Below are 27,258 nucleotides of genomic sequence, written 5' to 3'. Positions count from 1 at the left end.
CTATCTTCTATTATAATATATAATAGCCCAACATAGGGCATTTGTGAGATATTTTATTTTTATTTAGCTTGAAATGTCTAAATTGCCCTTATAGTTACCATTTATAAAAAAATGATTTTGGTGGGAATCGAACCCTGGTCTTGCAAATATTCTATACAATAGCATACCACTAAGGTACTAAATCATATGAGTTGTTAACCATATACAATAGCATACCACTAAGCTACTAAATCATATGAGTTGTTAACCATATACCTATATGCAAATTAATGACTTCAACTAATTGAATTAAAGACCCATTGCTTATATATTATTAACATGAACTATTGAGTTAGAGATTTGTTTCTTTATATTCGGTGATTCAACCTATGTAATTTAATATTTATTTAAAATAAAATAATTCGAGACTTGTGTAATTAACTCATTTAAATATACTAACTTTTTACTCGTGTAAAATAATAATATTATAATATTTTTTTAATTCATGTAAACTTTTATTATTAAATTTAGAATTAGACATTCATACATCGAATAAATTTTCTTTTGACAGTATATTAATAATACTATTTTTTCATCATCGAGATATAAGTAATTAACTTATTTCGATATACTAACTTTATGCTCATGTAAAATAGCAAAATTATTGCTATCTTTTAATATATACGGTATGAATTTTGTGGGAAACATTTCATTCAAAGTTACTTTTTGCCGTTGTATTTTCTTAAAGATGACAAATCATTGTTGGCATAGAGATACATATGTGCAAATTAATGACTACAACTAATTGAGATAAATATCCATTTTATTATATTTTAATAACATTAGCTATGGAGCTACATGGTTATTTCTTTACATTGCACGGCTCAATCTATTTAATTTATTATCCATATATATTAAAATAACTTGAGACTTGAGTAATTAACTCATTTTAATATAATAATTTTATAAACGTGTACAGTATTATGATTGTAATTAATTTTTAATTTATACAGAATCATATTATAAATTTAAATTAGACATTTCAAAATTAAATAAATAAGTTTTTAATAATATGTTACTATAAAATCATATTTTTTCAATCATCGAGATTTGGGTAATTAACAAATTTCGATATACTAACTTTATGTTCGTGCACAATAGCATAATTATAATTTTTTTTAATTTATACAATAATTTTATTATCAAATTTAGGATTAGATATTTGTGAATTAAATAGAGTAATAATTTTTGATAATACATTACTTATTATATTATTATTTAATAATATTATTATATCATGTTCTGAATATTATGGAACAAATCATTAAGATAGAATAACACTATTTTTATTGGTAAAACTGCACTCTAAATTTAATACTCACCATACAATATGGACTCATGAATGTTCATCGTGACATTATTTAGTTCTTCTAACATGAACCACAAAATATCATATCAACAACACACAAATACCGTAAACGTGCACAAAAAATCAGTAATACTTTTTGCAAAATAGAGATAGCCGATGCCTTTCTCGGGTGATAAAACTAGTAACATATTCTTCATAGAAACCAACATACATCGAAACCAAGTATCATTAAAAGGGGCGGGTTGAAACGGAAATACGGTAAAATCAAGTACCGTATCATTAAAAAATAATATAAAATAATAAGGGAAATAGAAGTATTGTAATAATAATATGATTCGAACAATTTTATTATTTAATTAAAAAATTATAAAGAATTTTATGAAAAATAAAAATATTTTAATTATTAAAATTTGATTCCAATAATTTCATATTTCATTAAAAGTAACATAGAATTCTATACCCGTGTACATGTAACTTACTATTGAGGTTACTGTAACCTCAATAGTTTTTATTCAATAAATGATAATTGCTGAAATTTTACTACTCCCGGAGAAGCCAATAACATTATATAGCAACAACACTGACTTGAAAGTACTTGAATAATTAAGGGCAGTTGATATATAGTATAAACGGGTTATATGACTGTCCACATAAGATTTCCCATCAAGCTTCAGAGTAAATAACCGCTTGAGGAAATTCATAGTATTGATCCTTTTAAATTTTGGAGAAGTTTCAGACGTGAGAAGGCTCCGTGCAGGACCAAAATCTCCTTGCAAGTTCGGCGTTAGAAACGTATGTTCAATGCTAGGGTATGTTCTAATCACCAAGTCTAAATAACATAAAAATGAAGAAGAAATCATCAACACGCAACATGGACACAATATATATACCTCCAAAATGTCTCCAATGTTTATGACAAAAGCTGAAGGCAACGGTTTAACTGGTATCCAAATGCCGTCCTTCCTAACCTGGAGGCCTTCCGTTTCGTTCAGTTGAAGAAGGATGGAGGCCATCACCATCACTATGAGGCGTAAGTCCAATAACCTGATCTGGTTGAGGGCATGGAGGATAGTAGCTCATCCTCATTGATTGCATACCTTCGTCAAATAGCATTTCCATTTCTTCAGGGTTCATTTTTAAGAGCTTTTGCCATGAATTTAAGAATTTTCATGGCCAAGCTTTTCAACTCCGCCTCTATGGCAGTTCTGCATATTGATTAAATTATTATTGTAGTTTATTTATATTCGTTATAATATTGTACCTCTTAGAGAAATTTCGTAATCACCTGAATGGAAGAGGGAGTTGTGGCATTAAGTGAGGTTTTCTTAGATCGGCAGGGAGGGTGATCATGTAAAACATGTCGGCCCAGTCAAGCTTCTGCTCATTTGACACTACGAATGCTTGTCCATATCCTTCTACATCTCCGTCTAATTGACCAAACTTTTTCTTTTCTTCAAGTGGCAGCTTAAAGAACTCTGCAACCTCAGTTTTCACTTGATCCAATAATGAATCGCTGACCCCGTGATTTATCAGCTTCATAGACACATAAAATTTGTAAGCCAAATTTAGTCCATGATCCATGATTATTTCTAACGAATACTTATAGTATGCGGAAAAATCACTAAATGGATAATGTCTCTGTTTGCAAGTTACAGAATTATGGTTAGAAATATGTTAATAAAAAAAAGTCGTTGCTCACATTTAACATATGAGCTTATAAATTGTTAATTCGACTTATAAGTTGGGTGGACATATATTAATTTATAAACTGTTGCAAGCTCATAAGTCATAAGACAAATGCATAGACTTATAGTTAAAAATAATGATTAGTACCTGAAAGAAACCCCAGTCTTTACACGCATGGTGCAATTTATTTAGCTCAGTGTCCATAACATCTCCGTCAAGTAAGATATCCATATCGATTACAGGGACTTCAAGTTCAGGATTGGAGCTGGAAAAAATAGGTTCTTGATCGGAACGTACGTATCGGGATGGTACTGCAGAAATCTTTTCCTTAGCTAGTTCATAGACTGAAGGTACTTGGAGAGACCTCCCTAGAACTGTTCCTTTTGCTACTTCCATTTTTTGCTATCAAATGCTCTAAGCTGAATATGGTAAATGTTTTGTACATTTGCCTATGCGCTGCAAGGGAGTTTATATAGAAAAACTTATTCACATATCAATTGATTGTGGCCTGGTCCCCGTTTACTAATAAGTACAGGTCTGGTTAGAGGTCTGGTTAGACTCCACTACAAGAAAATAGGGTTAATTACAACTGATGCAATTTCGACCGCAGGCGGTCGACACGGTTTGGCACGGCTAAATTCGACTGGCCCCGGTCGAAATCTAATAGTCGAATTTAATTGGTCGAATTTACAAATAAATTCAACTTCAACCAGTTGAAATAAAAACAGTCGAATTTAAATCGGTCGTATTTAGAGTAAAATTCGACCGAAAAAAATTCGGTCAAATTTACAAATGGTGGGAAAAAAAAGCGGGAAGTTTCCCGCCAAATTATTTTTTTCCATTTACTAAATTCGACCGCAGACAATCGAAATTTATTTTTATATTTTAGCGGGAAATTTCCTTCCAAATTTAGTTTACAGCGGGAAACTTTATTAAACTGAATTCGGTTGAATTTAGTGAAATACTATATTCGACCGCTAGCAGTCGTATATCAAATTCAACTTTAACTAGTGGAAATAAAACGGTCGAATTTAAATCGGTCGTATTTAAAGTTAAATTCGACCGAAAAAATATTGGGTCGAATTTATGACTAAAGGAAAAAAAGAAAGAATTTTCTCACCAAATAAAATTTAATGTAATTTACTAAATTCGACTGCAGGCAATCGAAATATGTTTTTAATTTGGCGGGAAATTTCCCTCATTTCCCCCCAAAATTTTATACAAGGCGGGAAACTTTGTTTGACAGAATTCGGTTAAATTTACTAAAATGCTAAATTCGACTGAAAGCGGTAAAAAAAGAAAGTCGGCTGAAAAAGGTGGAAACTTAAATTCGACCGATTTACATCGTTTTTAGCCTTGTCATAAATTCAACTGTATTCCATTGAATTTAGGAGTTCATTTTAGAAACCCTACTACCTCTTTCTATCCAGTAGCCGTATTTCTCATCTTTCCCACCCCCAATTTCATCATTTTCTCTCCTTTTTCATCAAATTCATTCATGTGATCATCATTCTTTTTCAAGTAAGTTTAATTTTAAAGCTTTCATATATTTTTATGTTCATTAAATTCTATATGTGATTATTATTAATGTCTTGATTTCTTCAATTATTTATGTGTTTATGTAATGATTTGAGTAACTTGAATTTGTTGCTAAAATTAACTTGGTTGTTGTTTATTAGGCTTAGAATATTTGGATAATTAGTAAAATAAGTTTATAATTTTGAGTTGTTAGTTGTTGTTTACTTTTTTATGTCTAGCAATGCATTCACCTAATATCAACGTGTGGTTATTTATAGATGGAATCCGATCGTAGTTGGATAGGTCGTAGTCGATTTAATGAAGCAAAATACATAACGGAAGAATATAAAGTTGGTGTGGATAATTTCATTAAATTTGCTATTGAGCATCTTGAAGAAGAAGATAATGGCCTTATAAGATGTCCGTGCAAAGATTGTCGTAATATATACTACAAGCAACCTAGTACCGTGAAAATACATTTATATCGACATGGTATCATGCAATGGTATATTAGATGGGATTGTCACGGGGAGAAAGAAATGTCATGGAACGAGGCCGGAACAAGTTATATTAACACGGGCTGCAAAGATGATGATATGCATGATGCACATGATGATGCCTTCGAAGATTGTGAGGATTTTGAGGAAGAACCGAATGAAATAGCAAAACAATTTTACAAGATGGTGAATACTGCATCAGAACCAATTTATCCGAACAATGCCAATCTTACAACGCTGGAGTTTGTAATGAAGCTGCTTCATTGGAAAAACAAGCATAATTGTAGTAACAATGGTTTTGATGACTTGCTTCGCCTCATTGGATCAATACTGCCTGATGATCATAAATTGCCTGAGAATTACTACACCGTGCGAAAGATGATTAAAGGATTGAATATGGAGTATGAAAAGATTGATGCTTGTGAGAATTATTGTATGTTATTTTACAAGGAACATAGCAAAAAGAAAAAGTGTGATATATGCAAAGAAGACCGATACAAAGTGCAAAAAGATCCTAAAAAACAAAAGATCCCTCGAAAAATCTTGCGTTACTTTCCTATTACCATGAGATTGCAGCGTTTATTCATGGCGGAGAAGACTGCAAAATGTATGAGATGGTACCATAATAGAATTGCAGTTGAAGGTGAATTAAGTCACCCGGCAGATGGAGATGAATGGAAACAATTTGATCGAAGATTTCAAAGATTTTCAAAAGAGATTCGGAATGTCAGACTCGGGCTCTCTACTGATGGATTTGACCCCTTTCGCGATAAGCACGCTAGGGAGTATACAGTATGGCCTGTGGTGGTTATTGTGTACAACCTTCCCCCATCCATGTGTACTAAGGCTCCATACATGTTTATGCCTCTTCTCATTCCTGGACCGACGGATCCAACAAAAGACTTACATGTTTATCTCAGGCCATTAATTGATGAATTAAAATTGTTGTGGCATACTGGAGTGGAAACATATGACATGTTCTCACGTACAAATTTTATGATGAAGGCGGCACTTTTGTGGACAATTAGTGACTTTCCTGCACTTGCCATGCTTAGCGGGTGGTCCACTAAAGGTAAGTTGGCATGTCCAGTTTGCATGGGAGAGGTCAAAGGTAAGCAACTCAAACATGGTGGTAAAACAACATTTTATGGAACTGCTCGGTTGTTTTTGGAGCCAGATGATCCTCTCAGAAGGAGTACGAGATTTGGAAGAGTTGAGACACGATCAGTTTGTGCTCGACATTCAGGGTCACGTGCAAAGGTCATGTGTGAGCAAATACAGTTTCCCCCACCGGGAAAGTCATCGAAGAAAAAACCAAAAGATTATGGTGTGACACATAATTGGACTCACAGTTCTCCATTTTTTGAGCTTCCATATTGGGAGACACTCAGCCTTCGTCATAGCATTGACATTATGCACACCGAAAAGAATGTATTTGATAATATTTTCTACACAATTCTTGATGATTCGAAGAAGTCTAAAGATAAAACCAAATCAAGAAAGGATTGTCAAGAGTTAGGTGTACACCGTGAGTTGTGGATTCAAGATAATGGTATAAAACCACATGCACCATATGTACTTTCGAGTGAACAAGTTCAAAAGTTGTATAAGTGGATAGTCTCATTGAAACTCCCAGACGGGTATGCCTCAAACATATCTAGGTGTGTGAATTGGAAGAAAAATTGCATTCGTGGGATGAAATCACACGATTGTCACGTCTTCATGCAAAAAATGTTGCCTATCGTTTGTCGTGATCTACTTCCGAAACATGTGTCTGATCCTATCATTGAATTGTGCAACTTCTTTCAAGATTTATGCTCGTCTAGTCTCAAATACACAGATTTAGAGAAAATGGAGAGAGATATAGTGACAATAATGTCTAAGCTTGAAACTGTCTTTACTCCTAGTCTTTTTGATCCCATGGAGCATTTGCCACTGCATTTAGCAACTGAGTGTAAGTTGGGTGGCCCAGCCAATGGGCGTTGGATGTATTTTATTGAAAGATACTTGCACAACTTAAAATTGAAGGTTGGAAATAAAGCTCGAGCGGAGGGTTCAATGGCACAACGCTACATTGAGGAAGAATGTGTACACTTTTGTACGTTATATTTTGATTCCAAGAATGGATTGATGCATAATCAATTACGTCGAAATGAGGCCCCTCAAATGTTTCATAATGCCAATTTGTTAGAAGTTTACACATATCCGACACATCCTAGTCTACGAACTAGAGATAGAATCTTGAGTTGTGATGAATATGAACTCGTGGCATACTATGTTCTTATTAATTCGCCGGAGGTTGGAAAGTACTTGAGGTAAGTTATTTTTAAATAACTTCTTTTTTAAAATTACTTTAGTTCAAAATGTGATGTTTTTATTATTTAACTTGATTATGTAGGGGTTTTCAAAAGTTGGTACAACGACAATACCCACATTTGAATGATGCGGAAAAGGAACAATTTCAAAAAGAACAATTAAAAGATTGGCTCGAAAGAAGGGTATGCATTATAATTTATACACAGACACATACACAAATTTTCCTCATATTATATTTCTCACATATGTTATTAGGTACAAGATGACGAAGAGCTCAACAAGAAATTTATAGACCTAATAAGAGGTCCGTTGTATAAAGTGGAGTCTTATAAAGCATGCAAGTGCAATGGTTACAAATTTGATTGTGTAAATGCTAATGAGCTCACTTCACCAAATTCCGGTGTTGTTGTCATTGGTGAGAAATTTAATTATTTTTCTTAATATCTAACTTGTATTTTTCTTTACCAATTGTTTTCCAATTTAATACATTTTATTTCTAGGGACTTCTTACGAAGAACATTATGGTAACTACTATGGAAGGATAGAAGAAATTTTAAAACTCTTTTATCAAAATGGGCATCAAGTGATCATCTTCAAATGTCATTGGTTTGATCACACGACACATGTGAAAGTCGATAAACACCGGATGACTACCGTAGATGTTAAATCAAAACTAAATGCCGAAGACGTGTTTGTGTTGGCTAGCCAAGCTCATCAAGTATACTATGCACCAAACATTTCTAATGCAAAATCATCATGGTACACGATTTTAACAACAAAGAGGCGACTAGTTGATGAAAGTGTGTCAATTCAAGAAAAAACCGGGATGAATGATGATGCTTTACAAAATGAAGTGTCAAATGCTTCATCATCGCATGTTGAAAGAGTTATTATTCGTGATCCCTCAAATTTTTTTGTTGACTTGAGAATGTTTGAAAATGACTATTCGGTAGATTACAACAATGAAGAAGAAAGTGAAAGAGATAAAGAAGATGGAGAAGAAGACGAAGACGAAGACAAAAATGAGGATGAAGATGACTTGAGCGATAATGATGATTTAGTGTAATTTATTTTAATTATTTCAATCAAATTTGTGTCAAAGCAATTATTTCTTTATCTAATTTTCTATAAAATTTACATTTAGGCAATTTTTTTTGCTAGATGGCCAAGTATTTGTTAATTTTATTAGATGAATGATATCTTCTGTTGAATTAGTGCAGAACAGAGGTTTCAACAGCTTCTGGAGAAAAAAATATATTGGTTCATTAAATTTGACCGAATGACAACGAAAAGTTTCACACGGCTAATTTCCACCGATCTCGGTAGAATTGAAATAAAATATATAAACATATTTTACCCCATTTCTCTCACTTTCATCTCTCTCAAGCGGCTGTCAATTAAAATTAGGGTTTAATAAGGGTGAAGGAGGCGGCTATCGACTGATAAAATCAATGGCTGATGAACGCTCAAAGAATGCAATCAAGCTGATAAAAACTTCACAGGTTCATCTCTCTTTCCTTGAAATTAGGGGTTTTTACATTTTTATAATGCGCTCTCTCTTTCACCATTCTCTTGGCTTATTTGGGGGTTATGTAATTAGTGGGGTGTACTGAGAAATAAAACTTAATTGGATACAAATAAAAATGAAGGAGATGAACTATACCTGTGTGTAAACTATGTATGTAACTGCTGTGTGTCGGGAGTTACTGAATTTGTTTGTTGGATGGTTTTTGTTACTGAATTTGGAGGCGGAGGAGCTGAGGTTTCAGTTTTGTACTGTTTAAAGCCCCATCTTATTATGAAACCTAATATTAGTAGTAGTGGGCTGGGATTAAACTTTGTATTAAGCTAATTGTCTCATCTCCTATTATATTTTTGCTATAATCTTCCCTTGGTCCAGCTTAAACCGGGGTCTGCATAATATTTGTTTGCCATTCTTGGTTTTCTGTATTACTACACACTCTTTTTAATCACCCTAATCTTGAATTTTCTTCACTTAGAAATCTTGATGTTAAAGATTTTCCACTTCGTCAACGACAGCTTTCGAGACATGCTTACTAAATGACTGTTGTTAGTGTAATTAGTGATTTCCGTTAGTACTATTGCAGATGTTGATTTAAGTATTAGTATATCAACAGGGCCTATTAAAAGATGTATATCAACATGTCATTTTAGAAGACTAAAGTCTGGCCGACCTATGACCCCCTGTGTACTGCAGATTAATACAAATGGGACCTTGACAATTACTGTTTTGACATACTCTTTTATGTGTTTTTAAGGTGGTCTGGACTGGTCCAAACTCAAGGAAGGGAAAAGGATACAATAATGGTGGGACCAGCGGAAGTGATCCACACAAACCTAGTGACGAAGAAAGTCAGGGGGAAGGGTCTTACGAGGTGGGAGAAGGCAGCCAAACAATTCTGTTTGAGAGGAAAAGGCGCACGTGTTGTGAAGGCGACTACCCGAGAAAACCAACTTGGAATGCAAGACCAACAGTTCAATTACTTCGGATCCTAAAAGGGTAATAAATTTATTTATATTCCTTCAATAAATATTTTGGTTGTTGTTTTGGTAGTTTTTTAGAGGGAGGTTTTCTTTCTGGGGTTTTTTCCTCTATTTAGTTTCTGCATTTCAGTTTTACAGTCCTCTTTTGCTATATAAACATTTAAACAATAATTTATTTCTTTAGAATACAAGTATGAATTCTCCATGTATTTTCTTTCAACAGGAAGTTTTGAAAAAGTCAATATTACAAAAACGCCAAAATGGTAATTAGAAAAGATTTATGAAATTTTCATTTCTAAAATTGTAGCTTGGTTATAGCAGGAGTTTGAACATTGTCCTTGCAGTAAACTTCATAATATAATGACTATTTATGTGGTAGTACTTTTGTGTAGCATATTGCAATTTGTATCCCTGTTTATAGCTCAGAAGTACTTGAATGCTAGATGTAGATACTGTTCATAAATGATCTAAATTGAACTGGGAGGAATTATGTTGAACTATATTATATTAATATCATTGTTATCAAATATTGCTAACAGAAAATGCCTTGAGTTTTTTTAATACTTGTATAGATTGGTTAAAGCATGTGCTAATATCTCAGTTAGGTACTAGCTAAATCTATCTTTGAAACATTAAATACCTCAGTGGTGGGCAGGAAGCTTAGCAGACCACAATATAATTTTCTAATTATTGTCAGTCATGTAATAGTGATTTTCATACTTCAGTCTGTTTTAGCATATAAGACTTTAGTGTGTTGTTTAATGATATAGTAACAGTCAGCTAAATTTCAGACTATTTTGTTAAAACTAAAATCAGACCAGTAACTCAACTAATAGTATGAAAATTGGGAAGTGAATGCCACAATGGAAGGGTGCGGTGTTGATAAACACCTCTATACATTGAGCATTGTTTGTACTAGACAAGGCAATCCCACTTAGTTAGGAATGTACACCTAAGCACACACCTAATGATGCTACAAGTATTATATAGATTGATGTAAATAAAGATTGTTTAGCTACAGATTACATTTATTGGCCCCTCTAGATTAAATAAAAATCTCTGGTTCTGGTTTGTTCTGTGGCTCGGTTTTTCCGAGTTGGGTTCTCCATCGAGATGATAAGACCTGGCCTTTTTGCTGACATTAAGAAATTTGCTGACATTTGGATTGACAACCATAAACTGTTTTAAAGTTCTTGTTTTTAATAAGCATTATATCTGTTTAAAGTGCTTATTTTTAACATCAACTTGCTAAACTTTCATTATGTTTTTACAGTTTTATGGGGAATACACCCAAGAAAACATTGGCACGCCTTGCTCGCCTGAAATGGGATGAACATACAATCTCTACAAAGGGAGCTGCACGTAATGCTTGGTACAACAGATGTATCAACTGTTTTAAAGTAAGTATTTTAATTTTATTTTTCTTTCAGCCTTTGTAAACTACTACTTGGGGTTTAGAGTTTTTACTTCTAATTTATTCTCAACAGATGTAATGCTTAATTTCATTCTCCTCGATCAACTTTCTTGTTTCATTCTTATTTTCTTAACATCCTTTAGAGTTTAGAGTTTAGAGTTTTCTTTCTTTTTCATTTTCTTTCTTTCTTGTTTAGAGTTTACTTTCTTTCTTGTTTTTTTGAACTTACTTTTAGACTTTTATATCTTGTTTCATTTCAAGTAATATATAAATTAGGTAGCTTAAACCAAAGTGTATGATTTTGGTTAAAATCACATATATTGGTTATAAATCATATATTTTATTCACTAATTATCGCTTCGATATTGTAAATCAATCTTTCAATAAAAGTGTGACCCGTTGTGCGGCTAAAAGTGTATTTTATGGTTTTATGATTTGTTTGTGTTAAGTGTAGATAAGAATTAGTGGACATTAGTGTTGTTTTTAACTGAAATAAAACATTCAGATAAGAGTTTGCAAGTAGCTCCCAGAGTTCCCACGGTTTTTACTCACATGATGCACGGTTTGTGTTTTGTTTTTTTCTCTTTAAGGACTATATAAATTGTAAGTGTACATTTTAGCGTATCACATGTTAATCTCCTAAACGTAGTTTATAATCACACTCATTTGAGTACTTTAAAATCACACCGACTGCTCTAGTACAACTGTGGTGGCTGGTGGGACTAAAAATGCAAGACAACCCTGAGTTAACTTTGTTGAGTCTACTGTCACAATTCATGCAATAAATATAGCCACTACTAATGTTTAAATAGTCTTATATTATCATGTTTCTAGCTACTAATAATTAATATGAGACTGAATGTTTTTTAATTTGAAACACTTTACTAAGCTTTTTTATTTTAAATCTAAGCAATTTATTTTGACAGGAGTACTACATTTATCCGAAGGGGATTCTCGAAGAAGATGGGGACGGAGCTGTGAGAGCACATCTGAATAGGAATTTTAAGTCCTATCTTGGTACTGAGAGGGCCCGACTGCTCAAGAAGTTGAATGTCTTATTTGAATGCGGATATACTGAAGAAGAACTCGACATAAAAGGTGAAGCATTCAAGCCTCATTACTTCTCTCAGCGGGCATGGAATTCGATATGCGCGTATTGGGGCACACCTGAATTTAAAAAATTGTCGGATGCTGGCAAGAATGCCCGAGAAAAGATGGAATTTACCTCTCGTACTGGTGCAAAACCATATGAACAAAGACGACATGTATTATTCTATCTTGTAAATAGATTAGGTAGTTTTTTTTATCTTTTGCAAGTATGAGTGGATATGTCCTTGATTTTGTATTATAAGTTCTTATTTTGGTTTTAATCTCTCATGTTTTGCTATCTATGCTGATGCCCTCCCAGAACAAGACTAATTACTTAGCATTAATGCAAATATAAAACACATAACGCTTCACTACAACTGTTCTGAAGTAAAGGTGTTTAATTTAATATGTTTTGACTGATTCAGATTTTACTTAAATCTTACAGCCTGGTGAAATTAATAAACTTTTCTGGCTTACGTACTCGTATATGTGTTATTTATTATCGATTTGATTATGTTATCTGCAGAAATGCGAAAAGATTCTTAGTTTCGGTTTTTGATTTTTATTATTTATTGAATCAATTTGCTGTTTGCTCTTTCTTTGAGTTAAAGTTAACGTAATCTCTCTCTCTCTCTCTCTCTCTCTCTCTCTCTCTCTCTCTCTCTCTCTCTTTGTGGGGGGCGTGTGTGTGTTTATTTGTCCCTCTCCCTCTGCTTGTTCAACATGAATTAGCACACAAGATTTTGTGATCTCTGAATATGAAGTATCTCTTGTTTGTAAATCTCTAAAATCCTTTGATTCCTGTTTTTTTGTGCAGATTTCAATTTAGTTTTGAAAAAAATAATTACAAAGATATATATAGATATGAGAAGCCTCGCACATGTCTTATTTGTACCACATACAACACAAGGCATCAAATAATTCATGAGTTGCTTGACATTACTTTCAGCAGTAAGCCTTCTGTTTGATGGAGAGTGCAAAAATTGTTAAAGAAAGTTCTCCTATGGAATCTTTCCCTAACCTAGTACTAGCCTCAGAAAGCAAGGATACTAGTGTAAAGGTGGAACTTGAACATGTATCAACAATGGGCGGTTCGAAACTGGTCAATGAGCAAGATCCTTCTGATATCATGACTCCTCAACAGAATCAAGGTCATCCTGCAGAAAATACAGTAGTTGAAACAACACCAAATCATGAGAGCTTTGTGGATCTTTTGATGCAATTTCATATGAGCTAAAAGTCATAGAAAATGAGCTTCTGATATTGACCGAAACATGTAATCTTATCTTGTATCATAAGCTTTTAGGTCGAAATAGTTGGAATTGTATGACTTTAAAATTTATTCAAGTATGAGTTTAAAGTTTATATTCACATTAATTTGACATTGCATATCTTAGTTGGAATTGGTTTGTATATTATTTTGATTCCTTGGTTGAAACTATTAAAACTAGGAGGTCTTTTTAAGTATCAAGCTATTCAAAAAATACCACTAAAAATGTTGCCTTTGTCTTATAAAGTGTTGGCAAAAATAATTCGAATCCCACGGGAGGAGAATTTATGATTATGCCTCCTGAGTCAGAGCCCGTCGCTTAAATGCGGTTTACCTTGGTTCACGTGGTTTGCAGGCTATTGCGTGAACCCGTAGGGTTTACCCAGTGCGCACCCGAAGGGTAGCGGCTGCGGGTTACCTACGATAAAAATTAAAAAAAAATAATAAATAATTCAATTGGTGTTGCTATAACATGATGAGGTGTTGGCAAAATAAGAAATGTTAATCGAGTAGTGTTGCTATAGATGGAGAAAGATGTTGCAATAACAATTAAGTCAACATCAATATTGTGTTGCTATTGACTATAGGGTGTTGCCATAGAGTTAAAACCAACACCAGTGTTGGTGTTGCTATTGAGTAAAAAATATTGCCATAAGACCCTAAAGCAACATAATATGGATGTTGGTATTATTTTCTAAAATGTGTTGGCATAACATCAAAGGCCACATGCAAATTTTCAACACCCACAAAATTGACTAAAGTGTTGCCTTACGCCCTATAGCTACATTTTTTAGCATTTTTAACATTTTTTTTGATGTTGCTGAAGACCATTTATGTGGTAGATATGCAGTAATTCACTTTAACAGATTGTTCAAACTGATATAAAACATCTTCTTCACATTTATCGAACTCTTTTCTTATCTTTTCGACACGTTTCTCACAAAAATTAGGTTCAATCCTCGTCTTACTTGCAATTTTCTCAGCTTCATTCATACATCTTCCAAAACTATGCTCCATACACTTTTGAAAATAAGAAATATGCCCTTTCAATTGTGTAATAGCAACTCCAATGTCCATATCTTCTGATTGTAAAAGCTTAAAAATCTTAAGTTATTTTATAATTTTTCTAAAAACTACTCTCAATTTTTTTTAAAAAAATTTGACCCTGGACGGTGGATGTCCCATGCAATGGCTTGCTCTCGGGACCAACACTGAATTTATAGTACATTTTGCCTCTATGTGGTGCAAGTGAGTTTAGATAGACAAAATCTTGTTCATATATCAATTCATGGTGGCCTGGTCCCGGTCTTACTGTTGTATGCGTAACGGAACTCGACAGTTTACTAGTATGTGATGTCTTGGATATGAATTCTCACATCAATATGGATTTAAGTGGACGGACATGGTAATATGCTTAGTCGCCATCAGGAGTTCAGGTGTACGCAAACTGATCCGGACACCACATATAAGTTAAAGAAAAGAAAATTTGCATCCAGCTGAGCATGCTCTATTCGTATTGCAGCTATGGTGAAGATTGTTATATCCCTGGTTGTTCTGTGATTATCATAAACAATTTCACCATCTTTCGACTGAGACTGCACAGATCAGTGTATCAAAATTTTGTTGATCTTATACTCTTTAAGAGTCCCCTCAATCGTACGATACTTTTCGTTACGATTGACCAACAACATACATAACCAATACCAATAATTAAATTAAACAAATGGGGGTGGGAGGACTCGAACCTGAGTCCCTCCCTAAACCGAGCTCTGATACCATGTTAAGTAATCAATCGCACTAAAGTCTTAAGGTGGTAGAGGAAGGTCCGAACATGATCTTATACTCTTTAACAGTTTTGTCATTTCATACTGATATGAAGCTATCCGCCTATGGAACTTGTTTCTAAGGCCATAGTTTGTGATACAGTTAGGTTTCTTCTATCAATAAAGTATTGCATACATTTGACTTGCAAATGTGTTTTACGCACAATTTCTATCTATCCTGTTATTATTGCAGCCTGCTTGCTAGATGAGTTTGATGTTATATATTAGCAGTTTGCTGACTCTGTACTATGTACTAAGTGTTGGGCATTGTTATGTACTTATCTATCGAATGCAGCCAAACTGGCGTAGGCCAAAAGGTACTGACTCCAGGTTTAGGAGGAAGTTGATGGGAGTAACATATTATGGCTCAGATAAGAAGACCAAGGATCTTGAACTCTTGATGATGCACAACAGGTAAAGCTGTTCATCGATTTTTTGAAGTGTTTTCTTTTTACTGTTTTTTGATATCTGTTCATTATGTGCAGAGATTGCCCATAAAGTTTCCATCAAGAAGAGGAAAGAGATAGTAGAGAGAGCTTCCCATAAGGTCTTATCCTGCAGTAACCTCACATGATTTTATTCAATACATATTTGATGAAATTTTACAACTTGTAGAGAAGCCAATAACATTTTAGAAACAACCTTGACTTGAAAGGAGTTATAAGTAAGGGTTATATTCTTAGAGTGTCCAAATAAGATTTCCCATCAAGCTTCAGAGCAAAAAATCCCTGGAGGAAATCCATAGTATTAATCCTTTTATAATTTGGAGAAGTTTCCGACGAGAGAAGGCTTGGTGTAGGACCAAAATCTCCTTGTAAGTTGGGGGCTAGAAAAGTAGCAACAGACATTCTCTCCTTCACAGAGTTAACAACGCCTCTATGCTCAATGCTAGGGTACGTTCCGTTAGTTACAACCTATATATTCAAAGTGGCTATTTAAATCAACAAGTCTAAAAAACAAAAAAGAAAAAGAGAAATCAGTGCACAGCATTGATACAAAACACATACCTCCAGAATGTCTCCAATGTTGACAACAAAACCCGAAGGCAATGGTTTAACTGGGATCCAAATGCCGTCCTTCCTAACCTGCAGGCCTTCGGTTTCATTAAGTTGATAAAGGATGGTGAGGCCAGTACCATCACTGTGAGGCGTGAGTCCAATAACTTGATCCGGTTGAGGGCATGGAGGATAGTAGTTCATCCTCACTGATTGCATGCCTTCTTCAAATAGCACTTCCAATTCTTCAGGGTTCATTTTTAGTGCCTTTGCCATTACACTAAAAATTTTCATAGCGAAGCTTTTCAACTCCATCGAATAAGCCTCTAAGGAATTTCTGCATATTCATTAAAATTTTAATATTATCATATTTAATATTAAATTTGTACTTTACTGTACAACATACATGCATACATCTATGTTACTCCGACTCGGCTAGAAGTGTACCATCAGGCATCGGCTCTTTACCAGCGCGTCTCCTTCTTGGGGCCACATCATCATCCGAAGATTCAGAGTCTCTCTCAGTATAAGGACCAGAAAATTCTTGATCCTCAGGGATATGAGTCAAACCACGTATATATTGGGGAGCCTGCCCTTGTGCTTCACTTCTATTAGCATGTCCACTCCCTCCAACCTCGGGGTAAAGGGGCATCCCATAAGGTCACAATAGTTGAATACTCATACCCAACGGGTCGAGAATTCACAGGTGTATGTAGTTGCTGAAGTTGGGGATTCGTCCCTTGAGGAGCCGGGGGAATCATCCCTTGTGGCTGTGGTTCACTTTCCCCCACCTGGGCTCCTCCTTGGGTGGCAGCATAGGTCGAGTGTGGGGGTATCTCCACCATCGATGAAATCGTTTGAGTTGTCCCAACTGGTGTTCCTTCAGGGGCACTGTGTCCACTCCGTGTTCTTGCCATGGTTGTTGTTATGCTTTCCCACAGACGGCGCCAAAAGTTATGGATTAAAAACTAGGGTATATTAATTGCTGTATTTATTACCAAGGTTCGGGAGCTCAAGGCCTTTAATGGCTGCTCTCGTGTTTCGTAGCTTAACTCTGCCTTTATGAGATGCTTACGTATCTCTGTAATCTAGAGAATGAAGCCAAAAAACGTAGTTCTGATTGGTGGGGGTGAGACCCCTTATATAGATGTTGGGAGTACTTGAATTGGACTTGGGTTAGGAGACTTGGTGGGCAAGTCTCAGAATTAGAATGGACTTTGGAGTTCTAGGAAGCAGGAAACTGATTCCTTATCCTATCAGGTCCTTTGGGGGCTAATCTTCAAGGATTTATATTCTCATTGGGACTCATCTTGACAGCTGATTTATCCCTTATTAATTAATTACGAAATTAATTAATATTCAGGGTTTTGGGCCCTTTCTAATTGGGCTTCGTTATTGGACCGTATCTGGTCTAATTAATTTTAACACCAATTATATTCCTAGGCTATTTTTGGGCCCCTATCAAGGGCCTTGGGCCTCTTCTTAACTGTCAGCCCAATGTTAATACAATTAATGCGATATTAATTACGCAATCAGGTTTTATTTTATTCCCTATAAAAATGTACTTGTTTTTTTAAAACAATTTTTTTAATAATTTTTTATTGTACATATGTTTTGTTATATTTGATTTTGTTGCAGTATTTTTTTTTGGTTTGATGCAATTTTGTTACAAAACATATGCAAATATCAGAAACATATGATGTTGAATTGAATTATTTTTTGACGATGTATATTATATAGATATATATTAGAATATCTAATCATATCTAATCTACGGTTGGATCATTATGTCATATTTTGGTGTTTGAATAGTAGTAGAATAATGTAATTTTATTTTATTTTTTATGATTAATCGGAGGTTCAATCATATTTCATTTAGGATTGTATTAGGACATTATTATCGCATTATAGTGTTTATATAGCAGTAGAACAATGTAATCATTTTTTTACTTATAATTGTATTAAAATATAACCTCTGATCGTTTATTTTTTAAAAGATAAGATCGACGATGAAGATTGATTTAACGGTGCATAACCATAATTTTGGATTAGAAGTCTTTTACGCTTGATATATATAAAGATATAATACTATAGAAGTATAGATAAATAATATGGATAAATAATAATTAAATTATTTGTTATAGTAAATATTACTATAGAAATTATATGAAGTAAAATTAAATTAGTAGAATAAGTTGACTTCAGTATCAATTCGAATAATATATACATCATATATAAATTAGAATTTAAATTTGTAGAAGACTTAACTTTGATATCAAATATATTTATACTGAGTTTAATATGAATTAGAATTTAAATTGATAGATGAATTTGACTTTAATATCAATTAAGATTATAATGACGGACCGACGAACCAAATTTTTAATGTTTTGTCTATTATTATATAGTATTTGATAACTTTATGCATACTAGCTTATAATCCGTGTATTGCATGATAAATTTTTTAGTATTTTAATTATGATAATTCACAAACTTTTATTTTATAATTTTAAAGACAAACAATTTTTAAGTTTACTTACTGAGATTTTTTCTAACTTTAGTACTTCACTCAAGACTTAAGAAATAATCTTTAATTTAGTGATAGTGTTACAATTAATATTCAACCGAAATTATCATGAAATTATAAAGAAAAGACTTTTACGAATTTCATATTTAAAATTATATTCAGTATAAATCGTACTTCTATTTTATTTTAATCATTAAAAAACTTTCTTTTTTGTATTTGAATAAAATTTCTCTAACAACCATCTACCCTTTTTAATAATAGATTCACCAGTTCTGGACGATATACTTTAAGATCTAACTATAAATTTGGTCTAATTCATTTTATTATATACATATTGAATTTTCATCTTTTTGATTATAAATTTATTTTATTCTAAAATTTCAACCATCGGGTATAAATTAGAATTAATGATAATTTTTAAAACTTACTTTTAATATATCCAATTTTTTATCCGAGTAATTTATTCCAGGTATTCCCCAATTAATAAGTAAAATCGCTAGCGGATAAACTCACCAAAGCAAACAGAATTTCATTTTTTAGAACATTGCTTTTACTTCAACCTTATTATTTCCCATAGACTTTAACATGACATTTATCATACAACTATCCTTTAGGTGGGGCCTAATCGGGGAAAAATCATTGTATTAATAGTTGTAGGTTTTACCACGGCTTTAGCTCGTCTTTGTAAATTTATTAATTAAAAATTATTTAAATTTTATATTCATTTTATGTTTGAAATTAATAATTTAAATGTTATGTATAAAATGTTGTGTATTATATATAAATATCATATTGACATAATTTGAAATTAGTATTTTTTGTTATTTAGCACATATTTTTCAGTTCTAGAACCCTGATATTTTGAGTTTTGTCCCCATCAGTTCTTTTTATGTATGATTGCAAAATAAACATTTTAATTTACACATTCATGTTTTCGTTATGTTGCTTGTAGAATATACATTCATCCTTAGCTCCACTAAAGAAGTATTCCGCCAAATCAATTCAACAATAACAATAATGATGTTGGAGTCGTGCATTTCCTAATTTTTCTTTAATCAGCAACTATAAAATTATCCTTTTTTATGCATCATACATACATCGAAAAAGTCAACTAATATTTTGGAAGAGTAATATTCATACGCGGTAGAGAAGGAATTAGAGGAATTATGCTGAGCCCATGTCCCCGCACTACAAGGAAAACAGGCTGACACAGCGGTTTTTAACAACGGTTCACAAAACCGTTGTATAAACCTTGGATAAGACAATGGTTATCGGAGGGCAAAAAAAACCGTTGTCCGTCATTTTGGGACAATGATTCTTTTGTCAACTGTTGTATAATTAGTGTTGTCTGGACATGTTTTTCTTGTAGTGCCGCCAACTATCATGCTACATCAGCTATATTAGATGCGTTTGTTGATCAGGTAATGTTAGATCATTTTGAGGGTGATATCACCGGAAAAGAAAAAAAAATATATGTAGATAATTATTTATGTTTTTTCCTAACTCTTCCTCCATGTATTTGTGTTATTGGAGCCACCTATTTTAGCAATGAAAGTTCTAAAATAGAAAAAAAAAATATCTTCGTAGTCAAATAGAAATTGAATTTCCAAGAGATTGTATAATTAATAGTATTATTAATTCATACTAGAAAAGGAGGTTACACAGTTATTTAGTATTTACGAGATCATGAAACCCTTTATATAATCAAGAAAAGCATGCGTATCTTAGAAAAATTGGTAAATTTGTTGATATTGTTATTTTGATTTATTAATTATTCAATTCATATTTGATAAAATTTTACTTCTTCTGGAGAAGCCAATAATGAGTAACAACACCGACTTGAAAGAAGTTACATTATAAGGACGGTCGAATTATACAACCTAAGCGTTATATCCTTAGAGTGTCTAGATAAGATTTCCGACGAGAGAAGGCTTGGTGCAGGACCGAAATCTCCTTGTAAGTTGGAGTTAAGAAAAGTAGCAATGGACATTCTTTCCTTCTCAGAGTTTACAACGCCTCTATGCTCAATGCTAAGGTACGTTCCGTTAGTTACAACCTATATATTCAAAGTAGCTATTTAAATCAACAAGTCTAAAAATCATAAAAATGACGAAGAACTCAATCAACAACATTGATACATTATACGTACCTCCAAAATGTCTCCAATGTTTACAACAAAAGCTGAAGGCAATGGTTTAATTGGTACCCAAATGCCGTCCTTCCTAACCTGGAGGCCTTCAGTTTCGTTTAGTTGAAGAAGGATGGTGAGGCCAACACTGTCACTATGAGGCGCGATTCCAATAACTTGATCTGGTTGAGGGCATGGAGGATAATAGTTCATCCTCATTGATTGCATACCTTCGTCAAATAGCACTTCCATTTCTTCAGGGTTCATTTTTAAGAGCTTTTTCCATGAATTTAAGAATTTTCATGGCCAAGCTTTTCAACTCCCTTGCATAAGCCTCTATGGCATTTCTGTATATTGATTAAATTATTATTGTAGTTTATTTATATTCGTTATAATATTGTACCTCTTAGAGAAATTTCGTAATCACCTGAATGGAAGAGGGAGTTGTGGCATTAAGTGAGGTTTTCTTAGATCGGCAGGGAGGGTGATCATGTAAAACATGTCGGCCCAGTCAAGCTTCTGCTCATTTGACACTACGAATGCTTGTCCATATCCTTCTACATCTCCGTCTAATTGACCAAACTTTTTCTTTTCTTCAAGTGGCAGCTTAAAGAACTCTGCAACCTCAGTTTTCACTTGATCCAATAATGAATCGCTGACCCGGTGATTTATCAGCTTCATAGACACATAAAATTTGTAAGCCAAATTTAGTCCATGATCCATGATTATTTCTAACGAATACTTATAGTATGCGGAAAAATCACTAAATGGATAATGTCTCTGTTTGCAAGTTACAGAATTATGGTTAGAAATATGTTAATAAAAAAAAGTCGTTGCTCACATTTAACATATGAGCTTATAAATTGTTAATTCGACTTATAAGTTGGGTGGACATATATTAATTTATAAACTGTTGCAAGCTCATAAGTCATAAGACAAATGCATAGACTTATAGTTAAAAATAATGATTAGTACCTGAAAGAAACCCCAGTCTTTACACGCATGGTGCAATTTATTTAGCTCAGTGTCCATAACATCTCCGTCAAGTAAGATCTCCATATCGATTACAGGGACTTCAAGTTCAGGATTGGGGCTGGAAAAAATAGGTTCTTGATCGGAACGTACGTATCGGGATGGTACTGCAGCAATCTTTTCCTTGGCTATTTCATAGACTGAAGGTACTTGGAGAGACCTCCCTAGAACTGTTCCTTTTGCTACTTCCATTTTTTGCTATCAAATGCTCTAATTAGCTGAATATGGTAAATGTTTTGTACATTTGCCTATGCGGTGCAAGGGAGTTTATATAGACAAACTTATTCACATATCAATTGATTGTGGCCTGGTCCCCGTTTACTAATAAGTACAGGTCTGGTTAGACTCGCTCCTGGATTAGTCGAGATGTGCCTAATTGCTAGAAAATGAACGATACTTTTTTTGTTTGCATTCAATCGAAGTTTTATTCAAAAATGTTGAAGGGGTTTTTTGAAAAATGTAAAATAATTTTGGCCAAAAATAAGACCAAGGGATGACATTTAAATTCTGGACCATAAAAGTCTAAGTATGTACTATTAAACAAGCACATAACTGTTTGGTTGACAGACCATCTTTGCCGAGGATAAATGCCTAAATTTTTTTGAGAATAAAGAGTTTGCTACTCGTTCTCGTCTCGTAAAACGAGGTATCAAATGCCAGTCCGATCAGAACCACACAAGTGCCGGATGATACCCCAGCCCCGGGTTGAGGCTAGGCTTAACATCTCGATGTTCTAGTTTCGATTTCAAGTAATTAACACTCTGGATTTAAGTAGGAGGTCACGGTGTTGGAATTTATAACCCTATTTATTTTGGCTTTTGTATGATTGCAAAAAAATGTTTTAATTTACACATTCATGTTTTTCGTTTATGGTGCTTGTTGAAGTGCAAGTTTATGCATTCATCCTTACTGTGAAGCAGTTTTACGCAATCACTCAACCATGACAATAATGACGTTGGGGTCTTAAATTTCCGAAATTTGATGCCAAGATATCACATTCTCTTCTTACCCAATTAATATTCTCTTTGATTTCTTACACCTATTTTGAGTTGAAAAAAAATCATAAGTTTACACTTTTTATTTTTATTTTTTATCCAATACTTTATTCATAAAAGAAAATATGAAATATACAATTTGAAGTTATCTTTGTATGCATCTTAATAAACCTGAAAAAACTGAAGGTGACTCCTAATTTGGAATCATATGTTAGTGAAATAAAAATTAGTCTGGCGGTTGACTTGCACCATGGATCAATTCGTTCGGGCTCGAGATGGAAGAAGATAAAAGAGATCCTCGCAATTGCTTCAATGACTTGATTGGCCGATTGAATAACTTGGATGAGTCTAGTGATTTTCTTCTAAAACATGTTTCTTCTAATGATTATTTTTTTACTTAATATATAAATAAAAGTTCCAAGGAAAATAGAAGTATCATAATCTATCTTCTATTATAATATATAATAGCCCAACATAGGGCATTTGTGAGATATTTTATTTTTATTTAGCTTGAAATGTCTAAATTGCCCTTATAGTTACCATTTATAAAAAAATGATTTTGGTGGGAATCGAACCCTGGTCTTGCAAATATTCTATACAATAGCATACCACTAAGGTACTAAATCATATGAGTTGTTAACCATATACAATAGCATACATATGAGTTGTTAACCATATACCTATATGCAAATTAATGACTTCAACTAATTGAATTAAAGACCCATTGCTTATATATTATTAACATGAACTATTGAGTTAGAGATTTGTTTCTTTATATTCGGTGATTCAACCTATGTAATTTAATATTTATTTAAAATAAAATAATTCGAGACTTGTGTAATTAACTCATTTAAATATACTAACTTTTTACTCGTGTAAAATAATAATATTATAATATTTTTTTAATTCATGTAAACTTTTATTATTAAATTTAGAATTAGACATTCATACATCGAATAAATTTTCTTTTGACAGTATATTAATAATACTATTTTTTCATCATCGAGATATAAGTAATTAACTTATTTCGATATACTAACTTTATGCTCATGTAAAATAGCAAAATTATTGCTATCTTTTAATATATACGGTATGAATTTTGTGGGAAACATTTCATTCAAAGTTACTTTTTGCCGTTGTATTTTCTTAAAGATGACAAATCATTGTTGGCATAGAGATACATATGTGCAAATTAATGACTACAACTAATTGAGATAAATATCCATTTTATTATATTTTAATAACATTAGCTATGGAGCTACATGGTTATTTCTTTACATTGCACGGCTCAATCTATTTAATTTATTATCCATATATATTAAAATAACTTGAGACTTGAGTAATTAACTCATTTTAATATAATAATTTTATAAGCGTGTACAGTAATATGATTGTAATTAATTTTTAATTTATACAGAATCATATTATAAATTTAAATTAGACATTTCAAAATTAAATAAATAAGTTTTTAATAATATGTTACTATAAAATCATATTTTTTCAATCATCGAGATTTGGGTAATTAACAAATTTCGATATACTAACTTTATGTTCGTGCACAATAGCATAATTATAATTTTTTTTAATTTATACAATAATTTTATTATCAAATTTAGGATTAGATATTTGTGAATTAAATAGAGTAATAATTTTTGATAATACATTACTTATTATATTATTATTTAATAATATTATTATATCATGTTCTGAATATTATGGAACAAATCATTAAGATAGAATAACACTATTTTTATTGGTAAAACTGCACTCTAAATTTAATACTCACCATACAATATGGACTCATGAATGTTCATCGTGACATTATTTAGTTCTTCTAACATGAACCACAAAATATCATATCAACAACACACAAATACCGTAAACGTGCACAAAAAATCAGTAATACTTTTTGCAAAATAGAGATAGCCGATGCCTTTCTCGGGTGATAAAACTAGTAACATATTCTTCATAGAAACCAACATACATCGAAACCAAGTATCATTAAAAGGGGCGGGTTGAAACGGAAATACGGTAAAATCAAGTACCGTATCATTAAAAAATAATATAAAATAATAAGGGAAATAGAAGTATTGTAATAATAATATGATTCGAACAATTTTATTATTTAATTAAAAAATTATAAAGAATTTTATGAAAAATAAAAATATTTTAATTATTAAAATTTGATTCCAATAATTTCATATTTCATTAAAAGTAACATAGAATTCTATACCCGTGTACATGTAACTTACTATTGAGGTTACTGTAACCTCAATAGTTTTTATTCAATAAATGATAATTGCTGAAATTTTACTACTCCCGGAGAAGCCAATAACATTATATAGCAACAACACTGACTTGAAAGTACTTGAATAATTAAGGGCAGTTGATATATAGTATAAACGGGTTATATGACTGTCCACATAAGATTTCCCATCAAGCTTCAGAGTAAATAACCGCTTGAGGAAATTCATAGTATTGATCCTTTTAAATTTTGGAGAAGTTTCAGACGTGAGAAGGCTCCGTGCAGGACCAAAATCTCCTTGCAAGTTCGGCGTTAGAAACGTATGTTCAATGCTAGGGTATGTTCTAATCACCAAGTCTAAATAACATAAAAATGAAGAAGAAATCATCAACACGCAACATGGACACAATATATATACCTCCAAAATGTCTCCAATGTTTATGACAAAAGCTGAAGGCAACGGTTTAACTGGTATCCAAATGCCGTCCTTCCTAACCTGGAGGCCTTCCGTTTCGTTCAGTTGAAGAAGGATGGAGGCCATCACCATCACTATGAGGCGTAAGTCCAATAACCTGATCTGGTTGAGGGCATGGAGGATAGTAGCTCATCCTCATTGATTGCATACCTTCGTCAAATAGCATTTCCATTTCTTCAGGGTTCATTTTTAAGAGCTTTTGCCATGAATTTAAGAATTTTCATGGCCAAGCTTTTCAACTCCGCCTCTATGGCAGTTCTGCATATTGATTAAATTATTATTGTAGTTTATTTATATTCGTTATAATATTGTACCTCTTAGAGAAATTTCGTAATCACCTGAATGGAAGAGGGAGTTGTGGCATTAAGTGAGGTTTTCTTAGATCGGCAGGGAGGGTGATCATGTAAAACATGTCGGCCCAGTCAAGCTTCTGCTCATTTGACACTACGAATGCTTGTCCATATCCTTCTACATCTCCGTCTAATTGACCAAACTTTTTCTTTTCTTCAAGTGGCAGCTTAAAGAACTCTGCAACCTCAGTTTTCACTTGATCCAATAATGAATCGCTGACCCCGTGATTTATCAGCTTCATAGACACATAAAATTTGTAAGCCAAATTTAGTCCATGATCCATGATTATTTCTAACGAATACTTATAGTATGCGGAAAAATCACTAAATGGATAATGTCTCTGTTTGCAAGTTACAGAATTATGGTTAGAAATATGTTAATAAAAAAAAGTCGTTGCTCACATTTAACATATGAGCTTATAAATTGTTAATTCGACTTATAAGTTGGGTGGACATATATTAATTTATAAACTGTTGCAAGCTCATAAGTCATAAGACAAATGCATAGACTTATAGTTAAAAATAATGATTAGTACCTGAAAGAAACCCCAGTCTTTACACGCATGGTGCAATTTATTTAGCTCAGTGTCCATAACATCTCCGTCAAGTAAGATATCCATATCGATTACAGGGACTTCAAGTTCAGGATTGGAGCTGGAAAAAATAGGTTCTTGATCGGAACGTACGTATCGGGATGGTACTGCAGAAATCTTTTCCTTAGCTAGTTCATAGACTGAAGGTACTTGGAGAGACCTCCCTAGAACTGTTCCTTTTGCTACTTCCATTTTTTGCTATCAAATGCTCTAAGCTGAATATGGTAAATGTTTTGTACATTTGCCTATGCGCTGCAAGGGAGTTTATATAGAAAAACTTATTCACATATCAATTGATTGTGGCCTGGTCCCCGTTTACTAATAAGTACAGGTCTGGTTAGAGGTCTGGTTAGACTCCACTACAAGAAAATAGGGTTAATTACAACTGATGCAATTTCGACCGCGTCTAAATTCGACCGCAGGCGGTCGACACGGTTTGGCACGGCTAAATT

General features: G+C 33.0%; 3 protein-coding genes and 1 pseudogene across 3 annotated transcripts; 1 reads left to right on the top strand and 3 right to left on the bottom strand.

The window, feature by feature from the left end:
• Positions 1-2,297: 2,297 nt before the first annotated feature.
• On the bottom strand, positions 2,298-3,462 carry LOC141695030 (oxoglutarate-dependent flavonoid 7-O-demethylase 1-like). Its single transcript, XM_074499254.1, has 3 exons — positions 3,182-3,462; positions 2,634-2,881; positions 2,298-2,553 (listed from the first exon to the last, which is right to left on the bottom strand). The coding sequence occupies exons 1-3, from the start codon at positions 3,428-3,430 to the stop codon at positions 2,472-2,474; spliced, it is 579 nt and encodes a 192-aa protein (XP_074355355.1). The 5' UTR covers positions 3,431-3,462; the 3' UTR covers positions 2,298-2,471.
• Positions 3,463-4,830: 1,368 nt separating this feature from the next.
• Positions 4,831-8,431, top strand: LOC141696517 (uncharacterized). The gene is made up of 4 exons (XM_074500647.1): positions 4,831-7,364; positions 7,448-7,547; positions 7,621-7,780; positions 7,866-8,431. The coding sequence occupies exons 1-4, from the start codon at positions 4,831-4,833 to the stop codon at positions 8,429-8,431; spliced, it is 3,360 nt and encodes a 1,119-aa protein (XP_074356748.1).
• Positions 8,432-15,697: 7,266 nt separating this feature from the next.
• LOC141695029 (oxoglutarate-dependent flavonoid 7-O-demethylase 1-like) lies at positions 15,698-22,373 on the bottom strand (annotated as a pseudogene).
• A 3,491-nt stretch (positions 22,374-25,864) lies between these two features.
• LOC141695031 (oxoglutarate-dependent flavonoid 7-O-demethylase 1-like) lies at positions 25,865-27,030 on the bottom strand. Its single transcript, XM_074499255.1, has 3 exons — positions 26,750-27,030; positions 26,202-26,449; positions 25,865-26,121 (listed from the first exon to the last, which is right to left on the bottom strand). The coding sequence occupies exons 1-3, from the start codon at positions 26,996-26,998 to the stop codon at positions 26,040-26,042; spliced, it is 579 nt and encodes a 192-aa protein (XP_074355356.1). The 5' UTR covers positions 26,999-27,030; the 3' UTR covers positions 25,865-26,039.
• Positions 27,031-27,258: the final 228 nt, after the last annotated feature.

The sequence above is a fragment of the Apium graveolens genome, chromosome 11 (assembly GCF_009905375.1).
Source record: "Apium graveolens cultivar Ventura chromosome 11, ASM990537v1, whole genome shotgun sequence".
Classification (NCBI taxonomy): Eukaryota; Viridiplantae; Streptophyta; class Magnoliopsida; order Apiales; family Apiaceae; genus Apium; species Apium graveolens.
Note: the sequence above shows the minus strand (reverse complement) of the source record. Positions and strands in the feature narration are given on the sequence as shown.